Source organism: Clarias gariepinus, chromosome 26 (genome assembly GCF_024256425.1).
Source record: "Clarias gariepinus isolate MV-2021 ecotype Netherlands chromosome 26, CGAR_prim_01v2, whole genome shotgun sequence".
NCBI classification, from domain to species: domain Eukaryota; kingdom Metazoa; phylum Chordata; class Actinopteri; order Siluriformes; family Clariidae; genus Clarias; species Clarias gariepinus.
Genome location: NC_071125.1, coordinates 4078800 through 4091052, shown reverse-complemented (window position 1 = coordinate 4091052; position 12253 = coordinate 4078800). Strand labels below are relative to the sequence as shown.

Sequence of the window (12253 nt, the reverse complement as noted above, 5' to 3'; positions counted from 1 at the left end):
ATGATGATTAGATTTTTCCACTGCTGTGACCTCATATAAGAAAGGCCCCTCCCCATGCTTGTTACCTGTTCTCTGGAGGGGGGCGTGGCTCAGCAGCACCTCATTTACATAAACACTGAAATGGCACATTTGGAGGGGGTGTGAAACAGCAGGAGTTACATTATGTTGCGGGAGGGAGATTTCAGGTAAGTCATTAACTAAACACACACACCATCATACTCTTTAGGAAGCTCTAAGATCTGTGTCAACTTCAAATATAGGACCTTTAAGGAGCCAAGAAAAGGGTGATGTTCTTTTGGGTTCTCCTGCTAGGGGTGATCTTTAGATTTCATTTGGCAGCGGTTTTACACCGGATGCCTTTCCTCTTTAATTTGTATTACACTTTTCAGGAAATCAAACACCAGTCTTCTTCCAGGAAGGAAAAGGAAAACACAACTCACTTTATCCGGAAGAATTCTCCTAAGAAAACCAAATAAGAAATGATCCAAGAAGTAATTTTACCATGGTAAAGGTAACAAGTATCTTATTTATTTATTATTTATTCAAAAGCTATGGTTTATTCACCATTTGATTTTTTTTTTGTCCCACAAATTATTTGCCCATAATTTCTGAGATACAATTAATGCCAAGTGCAATAATATATTATATCTTCATCACATTCTAGTTTAGGGTATGATTATTATTTTTTTTCAGCTGTATGATGACTCATAATCGGCGCTCTGTTTACAGAATTGCAATGACAGCTTCATTACCAAGCGAAGTCTCACACCCTGCATTTAACATAATGATTGCAGGGCTTCGCAGCCATTAAATCACTGTTCATGACAGCTGAATCCTACTGCGTCCGTTAAAAACAGCTCAGCGGGTTTCACAAAGAATCAGTGATGAATCACGAGCGTGTGGGGGAAAAAAAAAGAAAAAGATTTGCTCTCAACAAAGCGCACAAAAGAAATGAGGCGACAAAAAAAAAAAAAAAAGTGTAAAATGAAGCGAGGTGCGTGCTTTTACAGATCTATTCGGCTTGTACTGTATTCTACCTCAAAGAATAACACAGTTATCATTCTAATCGCTGTAATGGCTGAATGTTTAAACAATGATAGAAATATTTATTTAGTTGTATAACACATAACTATAGTGGAGTCTGTGCAAGAAGAGTCAAGTACTCTTTGGGTTTCTTTATTTCTTTGTAAAGTAAATTATAAAATAATACAGAAAAAAAAAAGATCAACAAAAATCAACTCCCGCCTTCTGCGTTTTGATTGGTTTTAAAAAATTCCATTTCGACTAAACTGTAATTACTTTATCCCTGAACACAAAGCCGGGACTGAAATTCTTGTGTTTTTGGCGCAGTTCAGCTCAATACTTGTTACTTAATCATTCTTAGCATTAGTCTAATCCACATTTATGTATAATTAAGTGATTTATTTATTTATTCTATTAGCAATGATACTTCATTATTTCAATAATCATTTTCAGAAATTCTACGATATGATTGTTTACAATCATTGGGTTCAATCTATTATTAGTTAGAAACCTAGAGCATAAAGGTGAGAAATAAATTGTGTTTTTCAAGACAGTTTAAAATTTAAAGAAGCAAACGAGTCACTCTGACATCTCAAGTAAAATGATTATTTTATAGATTTTTCTTTTAAAGGAAATGTTTTCCTGTGTATTTTATTTTCTTTCATGTACCTTTAGGGACTTCAAACAAATCCTTCTAAAATATTCATAAATAAACAACTTTTTAATATGCAAACTTTTCCAAGAGGCATATTTAGTCATGTGATCAGAGCTCATTATAATATTTTAGAAAGAAATGCAGCCAACACAGAGCTATAAAGAAAGAGGAGCAAGCGAACTGGAACAGAGTTTGTAAAGCAGGGACAAAGTGTCACCAATCGCTTTTTAATTAAAGTAGAGTTTGCATAGAAAGGTGGCGATCACATGGTTTTATGCACTTGGCATACGTTTATTTTTGGCAACACCAACGGGCAGTGATGGCTCAGAGTTTACGCACTGAGTTAAACGGCGGTTTGAGCTCCAGCTTCACCAGGTTGCCACTGTTGGGCCCTTAAGCACGGCCCTTAACCCTGTCTGCTCTGTATCATGCTCTGTATCAGTCGCGCTTGTATCATGCGCTCTGACCCTAGCCTTGCTATGATAAGCGAAGAAAGATTTTCACTGTGCAGTAATGTATATCTGACAAATCAAGGCTTAACCTAACTTCACACCTCTGGTTCCATGTTTAACTTTTAAATTTTATATGTCTGCATCATATTTATCCTGTAGAGGTCCCAAGAGTATTTTACATGCCTCATGTCATGTGTAATGTCATGTGTACAAAAAAAAACAACCGACACACAGATAGACAAACAGACAAACCAACAGCCTGACAGACAGACAAATAGATTGATAGCCAGGAAGACAGACACATAGACAGACAGACACAGACAAACCATCAGACAGACAGACTGACAGACGGATAGATAGATAGTCAGGCTGACAGACAGACAAACCAACAACCTGACAGACAGCCAAATAGATAGATCGATAGACAGACAGAGACACAGGCAGACAAATAAACAGACACATGGACAGACATGACACAGAGACATAGATAGATAGATAGACAGACAGATAGATAGACAGACACATAGACCAGTCTGACAGACAGACAGATAGATAGACTTGACACACAGAGATTTAGATAGATAGACAGATGGACAGACACAAGGAATACTTTTCTTTTCCTCTTTAATAAAGCAGTATCCTGTTTAACAAGCAAAACCTGCTGCCAATAACATGGATGCAAATTCCTCTTGTACCATCGAGTTTATTGCTTCCTGGTAGTGAGTCATTTGCCGGAAATACCCTGAAAGAATCTTCTCCACGCAAGAAGAAATCTACTGAAGAATACCTCTTTCAGACAGTTGACCTTGCTGTGACATTGATTGTGTTAGAATCCGTTCCAAACTCGATCCAGTTCATGTTTTGGTTTCAGAGAGATACCCAAATAAATCCTACCATCTGTTCTTGAGAGCTCACTCTAACATGATCGCAAAAGAGACAAAATAAAAAGGCATTTTACCCTCAATATTTTACAGTCCGTTATTTATGTAGCTTCTTATATATGAAATAGATTTATGAAACATTTTTAAATGATCATTTTAAGTGTCAAATTATGGTTCACCTTCCCTTAACTTTCACACTGACCAACATGTTGTTAATCAACGTGCAGTGTTTCCCCACACAGAGAGTGTCTATGGACTAGCCACCCAAGTATATACTGAGGACCACCTCAGCATATTTAAAAAAATCGGTGCGGGAAAACGATGCCATCCCTAATCGATGATTTAAGTTAAGTTTATGTCAAGAAATTCAACTAAAAAGTCTTTATGGTCGTCATTTAGATGCCTTGAAACTCCACTGAAATCCTACTGAGCCTTGCAAACGAGATTATACTGTACATTAAGAAAACACCAGAGTGTACTAGGTATAAAAGTTAAACTCACCTCTTGGCGCTGGTGGACAGTTTGGCCGCCGTTTTGCTGGAGATCTTGGTCTCTTTCTTCTTAGGCTGGGCCGGCTCGCGCTCCTGCTCCGGAGGAGCCGTTTCTCTCTGCTCGAGGTCCGAGCTCCCGCCGCTCGTGCTGGGGCTGTCGTCTGCTCTCTGCACCTCGCCGGACATCCTGGCCCTGAAACAGAGCGACGCTTTATATACACGCTGTGGCTCTGGGAAGCATTAAGTTAGCAATAAATTATCAAATCATGGTTTTACAAATATTAAATTTTTTTTTTTTCTTACTATTCTAAACAAATTTGGCAGATACACAGTTACCCTTCCTCCACTCTTTTCACACACATGCGCGCACACACAACAGAAACACTGTTTTATCAGAAAAACAAACAGGAAATCTCTCTAATGACATTCGATTGAGCGACACACTTACGGAATCACTGCTGTAAAATAAAAATAAAACAAATTAACCTGCACTTTATGTTAGAAAAAAAATCACGACAGAGCAGTGTTTTCGCGTAGAGCAGAGAGAAGGAGCGTGTGTGCGTCTGTGAAAGCGAAAGTAGGAGGGGGCTGTGTGTGTGTGTGGTGTGTGTGTGTGTGTGTGGGGGGGGGGGGGGTCACGGTGTCCAATGACGCGCACGCACACACACAAAGAGCAGGCTGATACAGAGAGAGGAAATGGATCTTAAACCTCTCTAATGAGACTTACTTTTGCTTTACACACGCGCTATACACACACGCATACAGACACAAAATAAAATATGTTTTACAGAAACACACGGTCAGTGTTAAGTCAGTACACGCGTGCACGGATGTTAATTATACCAGTAAGAGACACGACAGAAGGACCCAGCAGGGAAGACGATTACCCACAATTCCGCAGCACAAGAGAGAGAAAAAAACGTTGGCTCAGTTGTGATCACGTAAGGCTCGGCGTCAAAACAAGAAGAGCATGCGTGATACATGGTACTGGGTACTCGTAAACCAAGACGTGCTCGTTTTCCAAGTCAAAATTAATTAACAATCTTTGCTCGTCTTTCTGAACATTTGCAAACCGTGTTACTCGCAATCCAAGGTTCCACTGTATTTCTATTTTAATTATATTTTATTCTTATTTTGTAGAATTGTACGTTTAACTCAAACGTAAAAAAATCAAAAAAATTTCTTTTATTGCAGTAAAATCTTTCTATCATCCCATTCACCATGTATGATTGTGTATGTGACAAGTAAAACTGAACTTAAATGTGTAAATAGTTTAGAGTGCACCACCTGTAGGATCATACAGGAACAGCAATGTTTGACCATCTTAGGGTAAATATACAAATAAAAAATTAATTAACAAAAAAAAGGACTTTGGGGTCAGTACAAAGAAGCATTATTTGCCAAAAGAAAGAATTATGATACTTAAAATCGATTTTCCCTCCATCTCTATGAGGTAGTCACTCTTTTCCCTCACCAGGCTCACATTTCTTGTGTTTTAAAGTAGATCTTGTCATGATGCAGCCAAACCACTAAGACAGATCAATTCAGATAGGGTTATTGTTGCGTGACTCAAATTTTGTTTGTTCTTTTTACATTTTCTCTCAGCCACATTATCTACAGTATATATCCAGCATAGAACAATCCTCATATGAGCGCCATTTCTTATGCCAAATTTTCTTCTGTATTTAAAGTTAACAGCTGCTAATAAAGAAAAACAGTAAGGAGAAATTACAAAAAGATACACAACCATTCAGTCCGGAGTTCGTTAGGTTAAAATAGTTTGTTTGAAATAGAACGTTACAATTTTTTCTACTCGCCCAAAAATCTAATTTGGGAAGTTCTGTTTAAGAGTAGACATATCCAGAAATATTACACACATTTCTTTATCAGTCTAAATGCTATCACCATAGAAAGCTGCTTTTTTTCCTCATTTCTAAAAAAGCTTGTCTTTATGTGAAAGGTGGAGAATGACCCGATAAAATAAGGGTTATCGCTCATGTTACAGCAGCTATAAAGAGTCAATCCATCCCCAATCTTTTTTCTTCTCTCCTGTAAAATTAATGAAACTACTTTAAAATGTCTAGAAAGCATAAACTCCTCTGTCCTGAAAATCTGTGAAACTCCCTGACCGCTGGACATCCTGGCCCTGCACATGTTGAACATTTGATCTGTTAATAGTTGTAATAGGTAACGTCCAAGACATGAGGTAGTAAGAATGGGAATCACCAGAGACCACCTGATACGATATTATTTATCATGATACAGAGTTACCGATTTGATTTGTATTGCAAATCATGACTTTATAAATATATATTTTTTGGTTATGAAGCCCTGGAAATGGAGACTCCTTTAATAAACGAGATATAAACTCTTCCGTACAGTAAAATATCATAAATCCCTGTGAAATCCCAAATAAATGAATATTAAATCAATTAGAACTATAGTACAAGATACCAGGGGCGTTTGAGTCAAACCAAGACTTTGGATCAAAGGGAGTTTTTACTCCTACAGCTCTCTCTCTCTCTCTATAAAGATATATATATATATATAGGGAGAGAGAGAGAGAGAGAGAGAGAGAGAGAGAGAGAGAGAGAGAAAGAGAGAGAGCGATAGTTTATTATTGTGTTAGTTTATCAGGGGATTTTTTTATTTAAATATAAAATCCACAGATAAAGTAACACACTTATCTCAGGGTTTCGCTAGTGCATTAAGGTTGAAAGTTTTCTCAGTTCACCAAAATCGTCTGGAAATCCTTGAACGTCCCAAACATGTGGAAATGGCTCGGCGCGGGATCAGGACTCTATGAGGAATGTCGCAATGACTTTCATCCAAGTTCCAGTAATAGGCAAGTGGTGCCGGTGAATATCAATGTGTGTGTGAACAGTTCCCACAGTCAGATGTGTCTCTTCTGCAAGCAGGACATGAGTTATCCATCGATTTTTATGAATAAGATGTTCTACTCACTAAATGTTCACAGGGATCCGAGCCGCCTCATCCACGGAAGTACAACCGCCTTTAAAACCATTTAAATGTTTTCCTGCGGATAACAGTCTCATCAAATCACAAGACATATCACCACAAGTCTCGGTTTGACTTTAACGCCCCGCTTTAAAAGCATGATCCACTTTGCGCTTTTGTTGTTGTTAAACCGGTCGTCTTTAATGACTTAAAGCGCCGTTCATCTGCTGCACTTGCAATCCTTTTGACTCAACCCTTAACAAAAACGGATTAAATGGAAAATGTGTCTATTAATAGTCGATCTCATAGATAATGGGCGTCGGTGACATTTTACAGCGAACGCTGCCTGAATGTCAGGTGATTTATTTCCTCTTCAGTGCCCTGGGCTCACTGAATTCCTTACACACTGACTCATTATTGCGAATCCCGCAGTGATTTCTGCATAAGAGATCATGTTGTGACTACGAGGAAAAGCTTTTCCATCTGGTATTTATGGAACGGCCGTGACCCGGCCATGATCGGCTTGCTTTATAGAGTTTTTTTTTGTTTTGTTTTTTGGGAAAAGCAAACAAGGCATCTAGGAAAAAAAAAATACTACAAAGGGGGGAAAAAAAGTGTGTGGGAATCACTTAAAAAGGATGGAGAGGGAAGGGAAAACATTCCCCCCGTTTCCTTCTTTCTTTTAGTTTTAAAGAAATGCGACTGAATCAAAAATACAATCAGGATTCTGTAAATGTTTATTCATTTTGTGAGTGATCTTATCCCAAAATGATTAGGAGCTATCGGTAGCGATGATTCTATTTGTTTTGCACTATTAACATTACCTATTAAATGAACAGAAGTGCGAAAATAGTACTGTGCACAAGTCTTGATACCCCCTCCTTCTTTCATGTCTTCATATTTTGCTTCCAAAGAGCCAGACTTTCTTGTATGTACTCTTGGGGAATCGTTCTTCAGGCTTTCTGAAGGACTTTTTCGGCTCTCGCTTTTGAGTCAGAGGAACCTTCGTATATCATTCAAGCACTAAAATTTTTTTTTATATATATATATATATATAAAATCCATCTAACTTAAGGCATAAACCAGTGAGAAACAGGTGCGGATTATCAGTCCGGTGATGCTGAATGCTGAGTGGTTGGAACACACGAGAGAGGAAATGAGGCTGCTGCTGAGGTTGTTAGATGTATAGACCATTTTTAAATAATATCTTTAAGGATTGCACGGTGAACCATCTGTTCCCCTTCCCAGGCTGCAAAGCGTTTAAAGCTAAATCTCATCATGCTGCGAAAATAAACTGGTTATGATCACAACCCCAAATACACCAGTTTTCTACAGTCCGTCCTGTGTGTTTAAGCTAAGGCGCCAAATTTCTATGCAATCGCAGCATTTTCCCCTGTATTTTTTCTCAACAAACTATTCACCTGCTAATGAAATGAAACTTAGTTGCTAATAAATATTACATTTCGATTTCTACAAGCAGATATTTTAAAGATCTTTATGCACGCATGGGAATTGAACCCACACACACTTTCAGTGCAAAACACTTCAAAAAAAGCTTTCGATTGGAGGAAATGAGAAAAACACTTAATTGAGTCCTGCAGGATTTTCTTACTCTGAAGCTGCTGGTGTACGAAATTTGTTGCAGTCAATCATTCTGTTAATTTGGATACAATTTGATATTTTATTTGTTTTCTATTTTGTGTTAAATGTTAATATTTTAAGTGGTTTTAGCAATACTGCACTCAGAAGTTCATCTATGTAGCAAATATGTTCTGGAATCATTTACAATTCATCATTTTAAAACATTAAACATTAAGACAGACTGTGGCACTGGTAATCAATGCAAAACTACAACAAGTTTCACCTTCAGGACAACACCAGGAAACTAAACGTGACGCTACACTAAGGTGAAGATGAATAAAGACGGAGTCGCTAACACCACGGCTGTTTAACAGCTCAGACTACGACCCGAGACTCCATTCACACAAAGCGTTCTTGCTAAAACTTCAGCCGCCGAAACGCTCGACTGCACGCTGACACGACACGAGGGTGTAATCTGGTGCAGAGGTCACGACTGGAACACGAGCAGGTAGACAGACAGGATAAAGATAAAGATAGATAAACAAGACTGATAGATCGGCTCAGTGAGTTCCAGGCGGAAAGAGAGCAATGACAGACGGACAGACGGAGAGTTAAACCGGTCAGACAGTGAGATGGATAGTTGGACAAACAGATGAAGATAAACTGGAAGAAAAAAACGGCATAGAGAGAAACGTAAACGAAACAGATATACTGGCATATTTATGAATTAAAGATTTTTGAAAAGACAAAAGCTAGCTAGAGAGATAGATAGACAGACATACATAACTAAATAGACAGATATAAAGATAGATATGCAGACAGATAGACAAATAGATAGACAAATAGATAGATAGATAGATAGATAAATAGATAGATAGACACTTAGAGTACACCTTTATTGAGAGAACGCTGGGACGTGAAAAATTAAATTAACCACAGTGCACAGGACAGAACTCGCATGCACTAGATAGATAGATAGATAGATAGATAGATAGATAGATAGATAGATAGATAGATAGATTTTAGAGAACTTTTCCCTATTCTGAATACATACACATTTAAGGCACTATAAACACAGGCTCTAGTGGTCTGATCATCCCTGACGTACAGCTTATTTGTTTGTCCCCTGCTATCACACACCTCACGCAAACACGTCACCTCGTTAACACGTCTTTTATGAGGTTAAAACACATGTGTCAGAGATGCAGCACACACTTCAGCAGCGATTAAAGGAGCTGGCTGAGACAACAGTGGACCAGCAGTCACTGTTTTAGATCAGCGGCGACTCCTGTCTGAAAAACAAAATGAGAAACGGTAACAGAACGAGAGGAGAAGGAGGGGGTGTGAAGTCTGTCAGAGAGAACTGGGGGAGCGTAATTAGCAGCACGGGCAAACACAGATCCTGCTTACGTTGCCAGATTGGGTAGGGTCACCTAAAGACGGGAAACCGTACCAGATAAAGATCGCAGTAAGAACAAATTTTTTGATCGCACGGTGAGAAAACAAACCTGGTATCTGGTAGCAATTTAAGCTTCACACCATTCTGTTTTAACGTACTACTAGCAGCTTATAGGTTTAACTAAAGGTTTATGAAGTATTTGACCAAACCAGCAATGACACTGTATCCATATACATTTATTTCAATATGGAGTCTGTCCCCCTTTTGCAACTTTAACAGCTTTCACCCTTCTTGAAAGGCTTTTCACTTTATTTTGGAGTGTTTCTGTGGGAATTCGTGCCCATCGATTTATGAAGTAGACCATTTATTTATGAGGTCAGGCGCTGATTTTGGACGAGAAGGCTTGGCTCACAATCCACTTTCCAGTTCATCACAAAGGTGCTCGATGTGCTTAAGGCCACAGGGCTCTGTGTTAGGGCCAGTCAAGTTCTTCCACAACGGACTCATCACACTATTATATGTCTTTATAGTTTTTGCTTTGTGCACTGGGGTTATATACAGACATGTTGGAATAAAAAAAGAGCCTTCTCCAAACTGCTGCCACTAAGTCGCTTATGCTGAAGTGTTAAGTTTGCCGTTTACTGGGTTGAAATTCCTGAATTCAAGAATTAACACAGACGCATTGCATTCTGAGCCGGGGTTTCATGACAAGCTCGGCCTCACACACGGTAGACGCCGCTGCCTGCTGTTACAGTCGGTGAGAACAGTCTGTGACATGCTCACAGTATGATGTAAAAGTTAATGATGACCACCTACTGTGTACCTGTACAAACATCACCCACCATTCATATATATAAACAAACAAATAGAATTTCATTTTAATATATAGATGAACATTTGTGGCATTGGTGGCTCATGGGTAGGTTTCTCTCGTGCCATGCAGAAGGCCCAGGGTCGATTCGCACCCAATTCCCTGGATGCATTGCCGCCCCCAGGCCCGGTTTAAAAAACAAAAACAAAAAAAAAAACATAAGGGATGTGTAAGAAAGGGCATAAAGCCTGTGCCAAGCAGCCGAAAGACTAACAACATTTCTGACACCGTCCCAACTTTGTCCTCAGCTTTCGATCATTCAGAATTGACCGTTAAGCATTTTAAGACCTTGGCTCCCATCTCATGACCCCAGACATCTTGTACAGCATGTCATTTTCTTCCAGAAAAGAATTTCGGACAGGTTTTGTGCTCATCACTCACACAAAGTTAACTATAAGTTGGGTAATGAAACTCAAGCCTTAAACGCACAATCTGGCAACCCTGTAATGCTGATAAACGGCTGTAACCCGCATCATGAGTCGCGCGACTCCACTCTTAATCACACCAACAAGCAAGAAACAACAGCCACACCGGGTTGCCATATTCCTCAAAAACAATCTTGTGTCTATTTTGAATGCATTGTTGCTGTTGTTTTAAAGAGTGGTCTATGTGATTTATACACAGATACACCGACTCGGGTGTTTTATGGGTTTTTAAATAGAGATTCATCACCGCAACCACTGTATAATTTCCCCCAAAACCCCGAAATGACCAAATTGGTCAGCATTAACACAAAGGGAGTGAGGTTGCCAGATTGTGAGACTGGTGTACAGTTAATCGTTGCTCTAAATCTTTTAGCAGAGTCAAGAAGGAATTCGTTACAATCTGGCAACACGCGAGGACAGCCTGGCTCGTCCCGACCCACACACACACACACACACATACACACATGCCCTAAAAAAAAAACACACTTTCGCGAGACATTTAATCCACTTTCCACGCGCGTCCCGAGCACCCGCGGCCGCGTTACCTGTCGAGCCTCCGTCGACGCTGAAACCCGGGGCGGTTGGTGTTTGACGGTAAATCGCTGTCCTGTCCTCTGCTCGCTCCGCCGTCCGCTCGCCCTCGTTTCCTCGCTGTTTAACTGAAGCCTGGGAGAAGGGGGAAAAAAAACCGATAACAGAAAGCGAAGCAACCAGACCGCCTCCACGCAGGCGCGCGCCCGAGACAAGAGCGCGCGGCGCGTTCACGTGCCTCTGATACTGTTGGGTTTTACGTGTGTATATGTGGAAAGGGGGGGCATTCGAGTTGATAGATTTGGATCTTTTGAGTCTGAAAAAATTTTTGATTTTGAGGAACTACAAGTAACCCAGTGTTCACACTAGTGAGCTTACAATGTGCCTGAACTGCTGGGAAAGAAGCAAATATACTCCACTTTTAACCAATATATATAAGTTTATGTGTATATATATATTATATATAAGTTTTATGATTGGCATGCATATCATAAAACTATAAAATTTTATGATTTACTGTTACATTAGTTGAGGAATGCCTGTGACATACACACACACACACACCGGCCACACAAATAGAATTTCAGTTATGAAACTGATGATGATTGTAAATTGATCTACATTGTAAAGGAATGCTGAAGGCGTCCAAAAATGCATTAATCTCCTTTGAACAGTTAATGGTGAGATGTTTCTGCTACTTCTGCTCTGTAAAGACTTCATAACACCTCTAATCTGAGGTGCTGTTAATTGGTCATTTTTCAGGCTGATAACTCTAAATGAACTTCTCGTCTGCAGCAGAGGTAGGTTTTGGTCTCGCCCTCCTGGGATGGACTTCATGAGAGCCAGTTTCATTATGGTGCTTGACGGATTTTGCAAATGCACTTGACAATACTGTTCTTGCAAGAACTATTACAGAAAGGCTGACCTCTGTGTCTTAAAATAACAACTAACTGTTGTTTTTCTTGTTTTTACGTAATTACCTAATT

At 39.4% G+C, this 12253-nt stretch overlaps 1 protein-coding gene across 1 annotated transcript in view; it reads right to left on the bottom strand.

Moving 5' to 3' along the window:
- The window catches only part of ube2e2 (ubiquitin-conjugating enzyme E2E 2), a 32316-nt gene extending 20846 nt beyond the window's left edge, over positions 1-11470 (bottom strand). The window contains exons 1-2 of the mRNA XM_053488261.1: positions 11282-11470; positions 3513-3695 (exon numbers count right to left, since the gene is read on the bottom strand). Coding sequence (XP_053344236.1) covers positions 3513-3688 — 176 coding nt within the window. The 5' untranslated portion in view covers positions 3689-3695; positions 11282-11470. The remainder of the gene's footprint in view (positions 1-3512; positions 3696-11281) is intronic.
- Between the last annotated feature and the right edge of the window lie 783 nt (positions 11471-12253).